The sequence below is a fragment of the Caretta caretta genome, chromosome 11 (genome assembly GCF_965140235.1).
Source record: "Caretta caretta isolate rCarCar2 chromosome 11, rCarCar1.hap1, whole genome shotgun sequence".
Classification (NCBI taxonomy): domain Eukaryota; kingdom Metazoa; phylum Chordata; order Testudines; family Cheloniidae; genus Caretta; species Caretta caretta.
This window is the reverse complement of record NC_134216.1, coordinates 61,157,662-61,175,336: the sequence shown is the minus strand read 5'-3', so window position 1 is coordinate 61,175,336 and position 17,675 is coordinate 61,157,662. Positions and strand designations below refer to the sequence as shown.

The 17,675-nt window shown below is 40.9% G+C and overlaps 1 protein-coding gene across 16 annotated transcripts in view; it reads right to left on the bottom strand.

Annotated features, from left to right (window-relative positions):
* Window positions 1-15,225, bottom strand: part of ABI2 (abl interactor 2) — a 105,124-nt gene extending 89,899 nt beyond the window's left edge. For 5 of the 16 annotated variants that reach the window (XM_048870492.2, XM_048870482.2, XM_048870483.2 and 2 more), the window contains exon 1: window positions 14,984-15,225. In XM_048870492.2, the coding sequence (XP_048726449.1) occupies window positions 14,984-15,100 (117 nt within the window). In that variant the 5' untranslated portion in view covers window positions 15,101-15,225. Of the gene's footprint in view, window positions 1-14,252; window positions 14,337-14,983 lie in introns of those variants that run through there. The other 11 variants (XM_048870488.2, XM_048870490.2, XM_048870494.2 and 8 more) reach the window with 5 other exon arrangements.
* Window positions 15,226-17,675: the final 2,450 nt, after the last annotated feature.

Sequence of the window (17,675 nt, the reverse complement as noted above, 5' to 3'; positions counted from 1 at the left end):
ACAGCTTTTCAAAATAGCTATTGCCACCAGACCATATAATGGACCAATAACTGATGACATTTAACTACTTGTTCTACTACCTCTTCTGTTCTCCCATATGGCGATTGCAAGAGGTTGGGAGCAGACACTGGTAGACATGTCCCTCCTGTTATCTCCTACTGATACCCAGGGATAGAATGAAGGATATACTCCAGTATATCTACTTTTATTTTTGGAAGCAATGCAGACTTCCATCATCAGAATTGCTATCAACAAGAGAATGCCAGTACAATACAGAGAGTTCCAAAAACAAGCTGTAATCCACTAGTGAGTCACAGTCCCAAAGCATTTCATGATGTAAAGATAAGCCACTTGTATTACTATATAGTTATCAAAGGCAACTGAAATGTTAAGCATGACCACTAAGGTAGTCTGGGGCTATACGGGGAAAAACAACTGGATTACAATTCTAAGACACCGACTACAGGTAAGAATAAAGCAAAGTCATGTATGGGTCCATACTTCGAGACTAATTTTTCTTTTGGTTTTTAGGACATCAAGGAGTAAGAGCACTAAAAAAGTAGTACACAGAGCCAGTGGTAGACACCTTTGCACCACTTTAATGGCACCTCTAGCTGACAGGAACTGAAGAAAGCAGTATCCAGTACTCAAAGATGGTCATGATGACCGTCTTAAAAGTGAGTAAGAGGAAAAACAGGACTTTGAAGAATGAGGTGGTAATGCAATCTTAATATTTCTTCCATTGTCAGGGCTAATAAACATACAATTCAATAGTTTAATTCACTGTACCAAAAATTAAACTTTAAGTCATTGCTAGATTGGGACCTTTGAAGTTAAGTTTCAACCTTCAGCAAATGTATCACCAAACTATAAATTCCAGAAGCAATCAAAATACACAGAAAAATGAATAATTGCTGGTGGGTTTTTTGGTTATCTCAGAGACAAAATACAATCACTGGAAAGATGCAATGATCAAAATTAAGAAAAAACATTTGAAATATGTTTAATTCCTGTTCATTTGGCAAAAAGTTCATTTACCCTGAATTCTTTCATGGTTAAAGTGGTTTCATTTGTTTTTGAATTGACCTTACAGCTATTTTAAATCTATATTCAGCAAGTTCTACTACTGCATGAACCAAGGGGCATTTCTTTACACTATGGTCAACGAAACTTCTGCACAATGAATCTTTTTATTTGACAGGGACTTGTTTACATGATAGCCCCATCTCTAACTATTAACAATATTAAACAAAACTGTTCAGGCTTAAAGTCCCTGAAAAGTTATAGGATGTGAAGATTACAGGTGCACTTGATCAAGGGACTTTTTTAAACTATGCATTCATTTCTCTATTCCTCATGCAATCCCCTCCCTCATTCCCACTGGTTTCTTAAGTCCAGAAGACTCCCACCAACTTCATGTCTACCCTAACCACCACCATCCCAAAAACACACACAAATACTTACTTTACTTACTGGCTTTTCTTGGTGTTCATACTGGAATATCAGACCATTTTACATACTGCTAACTAATAATGCTGGCGAATATATGAATATGTATCATATTAACTGTACACACACACACAAGCATTAAGCACAAATATTGTGACAGTGATACAGCCTAAACTGGCCTATACCATGATCTAGTTCACTGATGCTAAGTATCCTATAACTCCTTGCATTTGCATTAAGCGGAGAGGAAACTTGTCAAAAATCAAGATACATTTATTCTATGTCTTAGTACAAGCTAAGGAAGAACCTTCACAGACCAGTACCTGGAAGGCTAGCACCCAAAACAAAGATAAGGAAGGAAAAACAACAAGAAGTTAGGGAACTGGGTTAAACTGATGGTTGGATTTTAGTGATGCGTAAGGAGATGTGTAACTTGTAAAATCATATAAATAATACCAGCTGAAATGTGTGACCTGCGAAAAGACACCTTTGGTATAAGGCGACTGTACCATCGCTGTACAAGACCGCTCTTCGGAGACTGATATTGTATAGAACCTTTTCCCTGTACCATATTAATAAACCTGACATTGGTTATTTGGTTTCTTGAGTATATTTCATAATGAACCAAAGTGCGGTCTAGCAATTGACTGTACAATTTATCAACAATATAGTCTCAACACCCCTAATTAGGGAAGTACAAACCTCATTTTGCAGATGAGGAATTTTGGTACAAAGGGATAAAGTGATTAACCAAGGTTACACAGGAAGCGTGTAGCAAAGCCAGGAACAGGACACAGCAATCCTCAGTTCTGATCCATTGAGCCCTGCAACTCCACAGATATCCGTATCCAGGGACCATTTTTTGGGGATCACAGATCAGACGTGGATACAAACCACGCAGGGCTCCGCCAACCCAATGCCTTAACCACAAGACTATTCTTCCTTTCACACATGCCTCCATTTGGCTATCCCATGTTAGAACTAGCTTTAGCAGGACTACAGTAAAAACTATTTAAGCAGTGCCATTAACTGTGTGCAAAGCTCAGTGGAGATGGATCCTTGGGGAAGTAAACTCACTTGTGTGCGACTTGATTTCCTCATATTGTGAAACAGAAAGGATGCTTATCTTTCTTTGTAAGGCCCTGAGATCTACAGATAAAAAGCATTTTACATATGAACTATATTAACTAAAACTGCATGGGAGTTTAGGTAGACAGAACATAAGTGCTCAAGGTGTGATTCGGTTTGTGTAGAAGTGTACAATGTAGACAATGGCATCCTGGAGATACTTAAGCTTATGCTCAAATAAATTGTTTAGTCTCTAAGGTACCACAAGTACTCCTTTTCTTTTTGCGAATACAGGCTAACACGGCTGCTACTCTGAAACCAATCTAAATACAGTAGTCAGGACAGAAAGGAGGTGTTATCCCCATCTTACAGATGGAGAACCAAAGCACAGAGAGAGAAAGTGACTTACCCAATATGAGAAAGGAAGTCTGGGGTAGAGCCAGGAACTGATGCCAAAATCTTGAGTTCCATTCCAGTACTTAGCCACAAGACCAACCTTTCTCCTCACCAAACGAAATGGTGTAGTATATCAGCCTCAAAGGATGTCCCACTTGTGGAAAACTGCTGATTCGACGTAGTCTCTATTGTAGCACATATGATACACTACTGTCTTCAAGGTGACATCCAAAAGAAAAAATGTGCTCATTTTTGGTTCTTTATGGTTTATAAAAGACACAAAGGACTTTTTCCTCCAAAAGAGCTTTCTGCCTTTTTTTTTTTTAAACTTTAGAAATTGAGGTCTTGCTTTGTTATTCCTTGAAGTTGCTATGTCAACGGCAGAAGCTGGCCAACATTACGTATTCAGAATGTGAAAGCTGAGCAACTGCCATGTGAAAGGATTAAGTTAGACTTGTCAAAACTGTTTTTGTTAACACCTATTTAAGTCAAACAACTGACAATCAGCTGGGAAAGAAAGATCTTTGTTAAAGATTTAACACCATGACCTTTCAAATAAGGGCAGAGAAAGCTCTCACTCCAATTCTCTGATCCTGTAAGGCAGCCTACATCAAAAACAGTGACGACAAAACCTCATACTTCGTATATTTTTAGGGTCAAACCCAAGCAAAAAAACCCACACATCTGTAAAAATAAGATGCAAGTCTTCTTTGATCATAAAACAGAAAAAAAATGACAACGCAATTTTTCTGTCCCCTCTTCAATTCACCTTTAAATCAATTCCTAGCCCAGTGAAGTTTGGGCCTTCAAAATAGCATTCTTCACTTTCTGTCCTAAATGTTATACACTGTTACAGGTTGCGTTCCAGCTTACCAGTAACTACACATCACTTCAGGTGCAGTAAGGTGATTTATAAGAACATAAGTCCAAAGTAGTATATATCATTTGTAAACTGTCTTTGAATAAGTAGCATTAATATATTACAAAGGCTTGCAACAGGCTGATTCACTGACAATTTACGTATTTATACTGAGCTCAAATCTTGACATTGAGTAGGCAACCTTGGACACCCCCAAATACACGAGGGGATATCCAAAGTTTGACTTTTTCCAAGGTTGCCAAAAGGTCAGTTTGTCTCATTGACTTTCAATAGTTCCAGATGCTTTTTAGCCTGAGTCATGATATTTGGTGCATATTAATTAAGGACTGCCCAACGCTGAGAAAGTTCCAAATTTGGTATTTCTAACAGATCCCAAGATGATCCGTAACCATTTACAAAAGTTCTGTTCATTTATTCCATTAAGTATCCTGTTGGGTAAGCTCTTGAGTACTGTTCTCTTCCATTTGAAGAAAGATAGATCAACTGAAGTAACCAATTTTATGTAATGGACTCAGACAACAACAAAAAAAAGTTAAAGGCAAACTATTGCATTGTAAGCAAAGATGTTGACAGCAGATCCACCAGAAAAGCAAAATACTGTCAAGTGCAATATCAGAGATCCTGACTCTACAGATTATTCTCCCCATTCTACGATCCCAGTTTGTAGACTTATGTACGGAAATGTACTCAGACAGAAGAGGCTACAGTCTAAGTGCTTGTGTGGGTACTTCCTGAAAAAGGTCAAAAGAACTTCCTATGATATTCTGAGGATCACCAATGTCCTAGCTAGCAAGGCTAAGCACACACTGATCCTTTATACAATGCTACATCATTTGCTCCAGGACCTTGCACATTCAACAGCTGGCTAGTTCTGGAGAGGGAACCACGCTGTGAAATCAAGCTGCCAAAGGAAGGACATCAGGATAAACAGCCTTACCCCTCTTTAGAGTTAACCCACTAAAGGTTGGATAGAGCAAATCCTGAAGAATGCCTCCATAGATACAACATACCACATCGTTGCATATTGGTCTATTCCATTCCTTTTACATCCTACATTGTTTATTTTTTAAACTCACTACATACTTAAAGCTCATCTTCACTGGACTTTATCTTCAGTTAATTGGTCACCAATTCACTTGAGATACTTAACACATTTGTAAAGGCTAGTGTGCACACACCCCGGTAGTTTCATCAAATCATACATCTGATGAAGTGAGCTGTAGCTCACGAAAGCTCATGCTCAAATAAATTGGTTAGTCTCTAAGGTGCCACAAGTACTCCTTTTCTTTTTATCAAATCTATAAACATTTGTTCTTTTATCCAGGCTGATTCCTATATTCTGGAACAAATATCTCCAGCCTTCTTGTGCATTCAAACATTGAGCCCCATTTCCTGTCTCTCAAACTGTATCAGACAACTTCCTGCTGGGAAAGATCAATAAAACAGAAGCTTTACTGTGAGATTAACACCACTCACAGTTCCGGTACTAATAAAAGAGTGGCAAATACTTCTGAATTGTGTTGAAAATTCATTACAGTATTCTTATTCAGTAAACATTTAACTATGATAAGAAAATTTTAGGAATGTTAGAATTACGAATAAAACAAACCAAGACAAATTAATTCAACCACCTCACCCTCATTTTAGACCATTTATTAAAGTAGCAGCTTTACACATACTGTCAAAGGAACAGATTCTGCTTTTTTAAAAACAACAAAAGCAGACCTTCATTTAGCCTTAATGCTAACCCATCGCTAAAAGATGCCAGAACAAAACACTATTATCTATTATTAAAAGACTAAGAAAATTCCACTAACTGTAGTTTTTAATGTGGGTAGTTACAGGATACAGAAGCTGTAGCAAAATTAATGCCTTTTTTCTGTCAAATACAGCACATGATCTAGATCCTGCCTACTACACTTATAAAATATATGTTCCCCCAGCCTACTTGTGTCCTCCACTCCCAGGAATAACTGCAGTGCTGTGCATTTTTCCAAAGGTGCAAAAACATGAAATTCACATGATTCTTGACAGTTTCACTACTACCCACAAGGTTCTGAACTGAAACAATTAAACTGATCAGAGTTGTTAATTTTATTCTACTGTTGCCTGGCGCAGCTAAGAGGCAATGGAGCCCTTCATTTCCAGATTTTGTAAAGCCCTAGATTGGTTAACAACCACTTCACATTTGAAAGACTACCTTTATTAACCAGAAGGGTTAAAAAAAATTTTTTTTTTAAATGAACACTTAATCTACAAAAGACAATCACTTAGGCCCTCACTCTTCCAGGGAAACTTCGTCCTCAACACTCAAAAGTAGCTCACGAAAGCTTATGCTCAAATAAATTGGTTAGTCTCTAAGGTGCCACAAGTACTCCTTTTCTTTTTGCGATTACAGACTAACACGGCCATTACTCTGAAAAAAGCACGTAAGTGAAATTTTCAAACCCTCCTAACATAAGCCACCATATAAAAAAAATAGGTTCCACTTCATATTCAAGTCACATCATTCTGGGGCTTGCTATGGAAAGGTTAACAGCAAGTTTCCTTCCACGCTCAAAACTTATGGGTGGTGTCTCCCATGTCATTTTAATCCACACTCATCTCCTTCCCTGAGAACCTAGTCAACTTCTGTTTAAACAATCCAAGAACCTAAAATTAAGGTGGCACAAAACCCCATTCATTCTGACTGAAACATGCATGAGATCCATTTTCACCTAGCAGTTTATTTAGTTCCAGGAAAAAAAAAAGTGTCCGAATTGGCTAATCAGAGCCCTGAAAATTGAAAAAAAAAAATTACCCAAATACATTATGTTGCCCATCATCTATCCCATCTAACGGAGCATTATCTTGCTTTATAAGTTTCAGAGTAGCAGCCATGTTAGTCTGTATTCACAAAAAGAAAAGGAATACTTGTGGCACCTTAGAGACTAAACAATTTATTTGAGCATTTATTTGAGCTCAAATAAATTGGTTAGTCACTAAGGTGCCACAAGTATTCCTTTTCTTCTTGCTTTATAAGTTATTAAAAGTGCATTAACAAAGATTCTCGTCAAGTAAAAGGATAACCAACAAAATTTAGAAGTTTTGCATTGGTAAGCAAGATGTTGCTTTCAATTATACACAAGTAAACAAAGAATAGCTTAAAAACTTCATCTTCACAAATTCTACTAAAACTGGGCCAGCACAATTTAGCATTCAGACTGCAGTTAAAATCTGTCATAAAAACACACCAGCTAGAGAAGTTCTTCTCTCTCCTCCAATCATGGTTCAATTTAACTTAATGGAGATCTGAAGTTTTTCACTTAGCTGAATGCTCCTTGGTGAAGGCTTTAGGTGGGTTTTAGATATTCACCACAATGGTGTGCCACTTCCTGCACTGAAACGTAAAGCACTAAAGCCACAAAGATTAATGATCACAAATACATATAAAATGTGAGCAACAGAATTCAGATTTTAAAACGCTTATGATGCGTATATAACAGTGAACATAAGCTTGCTGCTCTGAATAGCATCCTTGATCAACATTATTCAATGTCTACATCATCAGGAAGCAGATACACAGCAGAAGATAGTGACCAAAATGCCACTCTCAACAAACATACTCAACGATACAAGAATAGATGTGCCTCTTTTCCAGCAGTAACTATATAGTATTCATAAATTCTGTTTTCCCATCAGTGCATGGGATAGTAAAACTGATAACTACCATTAACACAGATAACAAATGGCTCATGCTATTCTGAACACACAGAAGAATCAATCCTACTATTTTACAAACCATGATTTTTAACTCAGTGACCCTATTAAATGCTTTGAATGACTCTTTGTAAAATATAGCACAGTTATACAAAGGAAAGTACAGTGGTTGAGTGATAAACGCCTAGTTTACCAGTTATATGGCTCTTTGGGGGGGAAAAAGCAAAATGGGCTGATAGAGATTATCACAATACCAATTCAACCAACACACTAATGATCTCTCCATAAACCTGGACCACAAGATAAATACACAGTAACAGCAGCCCACAACTCGGATGTGCTTGCAATGAATGAATACACACCATCGAATACTATTCTAGGTATAAAAAAAAATAAATTAAAGAATCATTTTTTAAGAAAAAAATCAATTGAAGACATGTACACATAGTACTGGATAAAATATCAGTCCTTTTTAGGTATTTACAGTATATTTAAAATACGTAAAAAAATTTAAAGTGCTCATTCTTAAATACCTGTATCAGTCTGATTTTTCTCCTAGCTACCTGAGCCTCATTACTGATGCCATTCCACAGGAAGGAGATATTTTGGTTATCCCGTTACCTAGACATGGAAGCTAAAAACCCTCACATTTAATTAACAGGATCTGCCAAAACCATTAGCCTCCTAATGGACTGACAGCCTGGACAGTTTAGGCACCTAGGAGGAAAAGACAAGTTATAATAAATTAAAAACAACTGAAAATACATTTGTAAGATCTTCACTGAATTTGCAGGGGGAAGCTCAAGGGGAGAGCACAAAAAGGGAGACACTTAGGCTTGGTCTACACTTAAAATTTAGACTAACCTAGCTAGGCCACTCAGGGGTGTGAAAAATTCATACTGGCACGCTACAGTTTAAGACAACTTAATTCCCAGTGGAGACGCAGCTAAGTCAATGGGACAATTCTTCCATCGATCTAGCTACCTCTGCTCGGAGAAGTGGGAAGCACCTATACTGCAGTGCTATGGTGACACAGCTGTAGCACCCATAGCATGGACATGGCTTAAGGAAAACGATGAGAATTTCCCACTCTCCAGCAGATAACTTTGAGCCTAAAGAGAGACATGTCAAACAAATGCTTGCTTTATTTCAACGGAATAGTGGCTACATACAACCTTATTAACAAGGAATGTTCAGTTTACATAGCTATTATACTGCATGGTATTCAACGATATTCAAAAAAATAAGTAGATACCATAAAAGGAGAGAGTACTTGGACCTTCCCTTAGGCAGTTATTTAAATTATATGATTTTTGTGGAATGCTACAGTAGACTGATGGTAAAAACTGCATGTGCATTGGGGAAACAACAGGCTGAAAGTCTAACCATTTTATGTACTGATATGTCCACAGATCCATCAGATTTGTTTTTCCAGTTCCCTAATTTTGTTAAGCAGCTTTAATTTATCAGCATCTTTCTGCACTCCTCAACTATTGCAGCCTTAAACTCATCAATGACCCTTTTATACTTGCAGAACAAGCCTTCCATGCACACTTGTAAGATCCAAGTATAACCACTAATATACTAGTAGCTAGCTTAAAAAGAAAACAAAGTTTAAAGGAACAGTCAGGTTAAAAATAGTTTTTAAAAACAAATTTACTTGCATGCATCACTTTAATATTAAAAGGAGAAGTTTAATAAACCTGTTTACTTTGCATTATTTGCGCTGTTTGTTTACTTTGTGCAAATCTGTTATTTGGACATTGAAAATAGAATGATCTGGCTATAGTCAGTTTCTCATGTACTAACACAAGCTACAATATGCTATAGTGATAGGTAAGGTCAGAAGAAGAATCTGAACAGAATGTTTGGGTTGCAAATACTTCAGCAGAGTATTTGTTTAACATTATTTATACAGTAAAATCCCTTATTTATGTTCCATGATGAAGTAGGATTGCTAAGAACAAATGGGAAGGCAACTGAAATAGGCTAGAAAATTCCACCCATGAGCAGGAAACTTTCCCATCTCAATACAAGAGCCTAGAAGGCTATTAATTATGGCTGCACCTTTTTCTTTTCTTTTTAATTAAAGAAAAGTTTATACCCCATTTGAAAAATTTATACCCCATTTGAAAAATCTTCCAAATATAAAGAATGCAGTATTGTCTTGTAGAGTTCATAGACAGCTCCTATGTTTCAATAGTGATTCAGTTTGGGTAAGAAATAGCAGAGTGAAGTTAACGACTCCGGTCAGTTTCAATGCTGCTACTCAGAACCCTATGGGCAGTGGTAAAACTGTCAAGAATCATGTTGATTTCACAGTTCTACTGCTAAGGGAAGCTACCTGCACCAAGGGAGAGCAGGCACTAAAGTTATTTACAAGGGCTTCGAAAAGTAGTGGCTCTAGAGCAGGAGTTGGCAACCGGTGGCATGCGTGCCGATTTTTACTGGCATGCTGCTGCCAGCCGGGATCCCGGCCGCCGGCCCCGCTCAGCCCACTGCCTGCCTGGGTGAACAGAACCCCAGGCCGGGGGACCCTGGCTGGCAGGAGCAGGCGGATGGAACCCCAGACTGGCAGGCTAAGCCGCCGGCCCCGCTGCCGGTTGGGGTCCCGGCCGCCGGCCTTGCTCACCCGCTGCCGGTCTGGAGTTCTGTCCACCACCCCGCTCAGTCCGCTGATGGTCTGGGGTTCCAGCAGCCCAGCCCCTTGCCAGCCGGGGTCCTGGCCGCCAGCCCCACTCAGCCCACTGCCAGTCTGGGGTTCTGTCAGGGGCCCCTGTAAATGTAAAATTTATCAGTGGCTGAAAAACCTTAAATTAATGAAGACTTGGCACGCCACTTCTCAAAGGTTGCCGACCCCTGCTCTAGAGGAAAGAGAGTAGTAGAAACCTACTGGCCACTCCTCTCCTCACAACAGCCAAGAGACTGGAGAAGCCAATACAATACTGGAAACGCACACCCCTCACAGCAGCCTTCAGGCTCTGAAGGTGGGGAAGGGTGGGAGAGCTCATTCTTACTTTCGAGCAACTAGAGATGAGTGGAGCATCACATTCTTCAAAGACTGAGAATGACAGTGCCTTTCAGAAGGTTCCAGGGACAGCAGCTGGTAGAAATCCCAGCACCTATCCCAAAAACTAGATGTGGCACGCTGGCCTTTCACCTGAACACATACATCAATGGCGGAAGCTCTCCACTCTAATATTTTATATCTGCTTGTGACAAGTAGGTTTAGTCCTCTGGCCAGCATGTATCTAGTAATTTTTCCAACTCACTTTCAAAGCGTGCCAAAAGATTTGAGAGTTCATGAGTTTTGGAAGCTAGATGCATTGCATGAAATGAGAGGCTTTTTAAGAGAAGCAGTGATTACTGGGTAAACCAAAAAAGGTCTGAACAGAGTATAATAGTTGATTATTCTCACAGAGACCTGTAGTATAACCTTCAAAAGATGGATAAGCCAAGATAATGCTAGGATTTACTTTAGTATATTAGTAATAGAAATAAGCGTGATTAAAAAAAATGTGCAATCACATCATGTATAACATTTCTTGGAACAGCAAAGAAAATTCTAAAACACCAAAATTATACAATTGTGGCTTATTGACCAGTCTGAGCATTCTTTGCTTCTTATAGGAGACCCATACAAAAGGACTGTACAATGCAAATATTTTTTGTGAAAATGGAGACCCTGAATAGTTAATTAAATTCTTGGTCATCAATTAGCTACTCTTCAATAAAGTTAACTCTATAACATGGTGCAGACTGAGCACTGAACTGGGTATAATCTGCAGAGCATGAGAAGATGAGGCTATGAATAACCAGCATCAGATTCCTGCCTCTGATTAGCAAACCCTAACAGCTCTGATGAAGAGTCTTCTGAACAAAGTTGTTTGAAAAATGCACGTACATGCTGTATTGTATTTTTTTTTTGAAAGAAAATGCAGAGATCACTATGTGCTTCCCCCAACTTCTTTTTATTGTAGGAATAAGTCTTGTCTGTTGAGTAATGTTTATTTTTATTCCATTTCTCTATAAAGACTGCATATTTTGATATTTATGTTTATGAATTTAAGTTTAGAAACTGATTTATTGCTCTGGGTAACCTTATGCCTATTTTTGCTTTAAGTCAGATATTAAAAAAAAGTCTGAATTATTTGAGTGTAATCTGGAAATTTTATTTTTCCATAGCATGTATCAATTTATTTTCCTGTTCAGTAGAGTTAATGGCTGCTGAAAAACATGTCACCATATCAGTTGATTGGCTGGTGTACTAAAGAGTGACTCAGTGGAGAATTTAAAAAGAGCAAACATTTTTCTAGAGCTAAAACTGAAGAAAGCTGTTTTCTGCCAAAACACTGGTCTTTCACATTTTTTCTCCTCTTACATTTGCAATGAAATTAAATTACTTACTATACATTTGATGTTTTATCTGATCATTTGCTATCACAAGATTTTAGGGTGCTGTATCAGCACATGCAAGGGAAGGCTGGTTACCTATTTGTTGAACACTAACCATAAGAAAGGTTTACCTGCTTTTGTTTTTAAATGGTGCTGAAGTAACTCTTACTCTTCATACAACAAATCAAGTATAGCTGATTAGCCAGATTTCTATATTTGAAGTTTATGACTCCCAAAGTTGTACAATCTGAATACCTAGTTTCATAAGAAACATATCAAATTACAGCAATTGCTCCAGCTAGCAAATCCCATGCAGAGGTCTCCATGATACCTGAAGATATTTGAAGCACCTTTCAAGTTGCTAAGAAAATCAAATGTATATTAACAGTATACTTCAAATTCTCTATTAAGTGATATAAGCAAATGAATCTTGTCAGACTTCTCACAGTGATCTACACATCCGCCCATTTTAACAACAATTTCTATACTTCGGAATAAAACTACAGAGCCTACAAATCACCAACTGGTACACAAAACTGCTGACAAACTGATGGCAAAGAGGTCAATATGAGCATATCACTTTCATGCTCCAATCACTGTAGCGGCTACCCATCCAATATTAGATCAAATTCAAATCTTAGTCTTAGCTTGGCCTAGCCCTTAGACATCGCAAAGGTCCCCATAACTAAGACCTCCTGAAACTGCAGCAGTCAAACACACAAGGAAATTCTAGAACAGTGGTTCTCAACCAGGGGTATGCAGAGGTCTTCCAGGGAGTACTTCAATTCATTTAGACATCTGTCTAATTTTACAACAGGCTATATAATAAGCACTAGCAAAGTCACTACAAACTAAAATTTCATACAGACAATGACTTGTTTATACCGCTCTATACACTAAACACTGACATGCAAGCACAATATTTATATACAAATTGATTTTATAATTATATGGTAAAAATGAGAAAGTAAGCAATTTTTCAGTAACAGTATGCAGTGACACTTATTTTTGTAAGCAAGTAGTTTCTAAGTGGGATGAAACTTGGGGTACGCAAGACAAATCAGACTCCTGAAAGAAGTACAGTAATCTGGAAAGGTCGAAAGCCACTGTTCTAGAAGACCATGGCAGAACTAGTAGAAGCTGAAGACAGGGCTTCTTGGAGGCTTAATTCTCCACCATAGCTAAGAATGACCACAACTCTGACCATCTTCTGCACAAACTGCAGGACTAACCTTTTTCACATGACTAAGAGCAAAATACCCCACAATGCTGCTTGTTTTTGGAAAGGGATAGACCATAAAGAGTAATTTAGTCCCCTCTACTTGTTCCTGAAAAGGAGAAACGAAAATGCAGCTCTAAGCATGGACTATTTGGGTGAATTTACGTAATTTTGTAAGAGGCTCAGATAGTCATAAGCATGGTATAGATACCCAGACAGATCAGTAACATAAAAAGATTCAGAAGTCCTTTAACCAAGCTGGTTATATCAGTAGAATATTTACTAATGGAAGACTCAACATTTTGTGAGGACAGTGCCAGATAAACTCTAAAAAAAATGGATACACCTTGCACAGGAAAACAATACAAAGGAAATACTGAAATCATTGAGATCTTTAGATATGCACAACAAGGTCCTGGTCCATGATGAGGGCTCCTAGATGCTATATGGTAATACAAATAATAACATGGACACAATCATCTTGTATCTATAGGGACAACAGATAGTCAAGAAGGGCATTCACAGAGGACAATAACTGAATTACATCTCCCCACTTCCTGTGCCTTTGAGACTCTTCCCACCCACCCAAAAGACAGTCAGCTTCGCAATACAGATTTTAAAAAGTTACATATTTAAACATTCATATTATCAAAGTACAGTTTTGATTAAATAATTTGAAAAAGGGGAAATAGTAATGATATAACATGCTGTTAAATACTGTTCATTTTCTAACAAGGTATGTATTTAGCTGTGTCATCACACTAATTGAAATCTTATTGTAAATGACCTAAAATATCAATAAATAAAATATTTTTCCCAATAAAATGTTGGTCATTCTATGATGTGGATGCCGTGAATTAAACAGTGTAATCTCTTCTATAGTGACATTATTTTAACTATTCTCTCCCCCACTGGTTATATCATTCCCGTTCCCCCCCCCCCGGGTCACCTGCTACAGTAATCCTACCAACATCTCAAACTGGCCACAGCTATTATCATCCTTATGGGCCAGTTCTGAAACAAACACACAAAAACGGCTTCCATGGGGGGAAAGAGAGAGAATATGAAACTGGGGTCCCAGGCACTTCTTTTAATGATTGTTCGGTACGGCAGTGAGGAGAGTGCTGTAAAATTCTCGACAAGTACCAGGCTGTTGATTCCACCTTCCCCCTCTTCACCGGCCTCATCTCTATTTGACTGCGACTCCTCACCCCACGGGAGCGATCTCACTCTGACAGCCCCCTGCCATGCTCCTCCACTCCTCTCGGCAACCCCCCCCCCCAGCACTAGTCTCCTTCCTCCACACACGCCCGGCCCACGTGACTCCCCACCAACGTCCACCGCAAGCCCCTGTCAGCCCCTCTGCCCGACCCCGTCACGGCCGCCAGCCTAACTGCGCGCCCGTCGCTGCTTCCTTCCCCCACGATGCCGACGGAAAGCGGCTGCATCTGACCGAAGATCCCTGCAAGACCGAGCCCTATAAATACCCCCCCCCGCCCCAGCGCTTCACCTCTTCCGCCCCCCATCTGCCGACCCCCCTACAGCCCTCATCAGCTCTGCTCGCCCAGCGCCCGCCGCCTCCCCAGCCGGGGCCAGCCCAGGCTGGGCATCAGGGAGAGGCGCCCGGGCGCCAAGATACACCCGCCCCCGGGGGGTGAGGGGGCTTTCGGGAGGTGAACCGGTCTCCGGAGGCGGCGGCACCACGCACCCCGCCCCCCGCCGCCAGTTCCCTGCCCCCCGCGGGCAGAGAGCCGGGCTGGGCCCCCCACGGTCATTCCCCCTTCTCCCCAGCTGGAGCCCCCCGCCCCCTCAGCCCGCGGGGAGAGGCGGCCCCGGCCCCGGCCCCGCCGCCCGGCAGCGCCCGCTCCCGCCGGCACCTGGATGTAGTTGGTCTCGCAGTACTCGGCCACCCGCTCCAGGTTGGTGTAGCTGTCGAAGAGGGCCCGGCGCCCGCCCGGGATTTCCTCCTCCAGCAGCATCTGCAGCTCCGCCATCTTCACATCCTCGCCCCCGCCTCGCCGCCGAGACCGGGCCGGGGCCCAGGGAGAGAAACACCCACCGCGGCGCGGCGCGGCGCAACCACCGGCCACCCCACCGCGCAGGCGCAGAACCCGGGCCAGACAGACCGCCCCCCCCCTCCCCTCCCCCATCCCCCGGGCTCGGCGCCCCTCACGCGCACACCCACTTCCGGTTCATCCCGGCAGGGGGCGAGGGGGCTGTCCGCCAGTAACCCCGTCCCCGCCGCGGGGGGAGCCAGAGGGGCGGGGCAGCGCGCCTGGAGGGGCGAGGGGGCTGGGGAGGTCGGAGGGGAGGGGCGAGGGGGCTGGGGGCGTGAGGGGCGGGCATTGGAGAGGGATGAAACAGGAGGGCTGGCGAGAACAGAAGGAGACCATCTGGCTGGGCTGGGCAGGGCAGGGCAGGGATTGTGTGTTACGGGGACTAAGCAATGACTGACGGGATGGAGTTGGGGGAAGGGATGAAACCAAGGAAATTCTCTCTCTGCACTTGCATCCATCCGTTTGCTGCCTCCAAGTGCTGCATTTTCAACCTAGCAGCCCCCAGAGCGGTTTCCTTACCCACTGCTGTGCACCAGACAGGCATTTTGCACCTGCACATCTGGACCCCTGTTACACATGTGCATATGAGCGTTTGAGGCGAGTACATGGGTGTACAATCCTAGTACGTATCCATCCTTGCAAAGTTGAAAATCTGACCCTTGAAGTTTCCAACACCGTCATTCTCTGTTTCTCTTTGGTTTCCATCACAGGTTATAATAAATCAAGTCCAGTTCCCTGGAAATCTAGGATATAATCCTTGAATAGAGGACGCTGTGTAACAACAATTAACTGAAACTACAATTAAACTAAAGGCCCTCATTGACTAAATATATTGTGGCAGGTTTCAGAGTGGTAGCCGTGTTAGTCTGAATCAGCAAAAACGAGTAGGAGTCCTTGTGGCACCTTAGAGACTAACAAGTCTTCCTACCAATGCTACAAGAAGAAGGATTCTGTGTGGACTGCTCCTGAAGGTCGAAACAACAGACTGGACTTCTACATAGAGTGCTTCCGCCGACATGCGCGGGCTGAAATTGTGGTTTGTTAGTCTCTAAGGTGCCACAAGCACTCCTCATTTTTTTAAAATATGTTGTGACTATACTCTATTTACCTCAGTCTAACACTTGTTGAAGATTCCCCTATGAATTTCTCAAATAAACCATCAGAGCCAGTATAATCTGTGTACTTCATGCCCACCCTTTCTGTATATTTTGCTGCCCATCTGCTGAAGGTAGATGCCTGATGATCACAAAATTACACCCAAAAAGGCAACAAATATAAACAATATATTTAAGACAATATAAAAAAATATTAAAGTCACAGTGTATTATATACTGACATTGAAAAGTATATATCACTGAGCTGGTCATCAAAAATTCTAGGAAAAGTACTAGATATTATTGTACAGTGATGATAGCCAGTAATTTCACAGTTATGGGAATTATTTCAAAAAGCCAATGTCAAGCACTTTGTTCAACCACATTTTATGAATGTACTTAAGAATGGTGTCAATGTGACTACTCCCATGCTTAAAATTATGGACATGCTTAAGTATTTTGCTGAATCAGGGTTTACTTTTTTCCCCCTCAGGTTTGTGACTTACGTCCTCTGAAAATAGTGTTTTCTTTACTAACAATTTTGACCTACATTTCCATTTTGTGAACTTTTGACTTTGTGCTGCTGTCTTTCTAAATTAGATAATTGCAGCATGTCAGTGGCAAGCTAACAGCACATTTCTGAAACAGAGGTCCAGTCCTGCACCATTCATCTCAACAGGACTACAGTGTACACCAGGATCAAGTTTTTGTGCTTTTTATGTAACTACTGCTCAGTTCTAATTAGAAGAAGAATAAAATGTTTCTTTTGTATGGATCCCACATAAAAAGCTGCAATTGTACAGGGAGAGTGAAAGGGTAAATTCTGAGCCACAAACCAGTGTGCTTTTCAGAATCAAAAGAGAACATTTTATAATCCAAAGGGCACTCCAACCAGAGAGGAAGGATTGTCTTGCGGCTAAAGCACACCGTTTATTTAGTCTTGGCTTTGCCACTGAGTTACTGTGTGATCTCAGGCAAGTCACTTAATATCTATACAATTAAAATTATAATACCCATCCCACATGAATGTTGAATGATTTAATTCCTGATCACTTCCCTTTAACCTGCACAGAAAGTCCCTTTTCTGTGCACAGAACTCCACCTCCCATACAGAAAGCTAGGTCAGCCACTACTGGAGAAGCATTTCAGCTTTCCCAGGAGAGCTCTTTTCAGAGCTGGGTATCTGGACAGGGGGAGAGGGTAATCTGACTTGCATCACCCTTCCAAGAGCCCCACAGAGATTCTCGCACAAATGTAATACAGACCCAGGCAGTATTACATTTCTATTCTTACAGTTTCCGTGTTGCAAGGGATTCTGGGGTAGCCACCAGCTAGAGAAGCCTCAACACATCAGTCCTATTGGAGCTGCACAGCGATGGCACTGTGGAAGGGAATATTGCCAGGGATTTAGAGCTGGC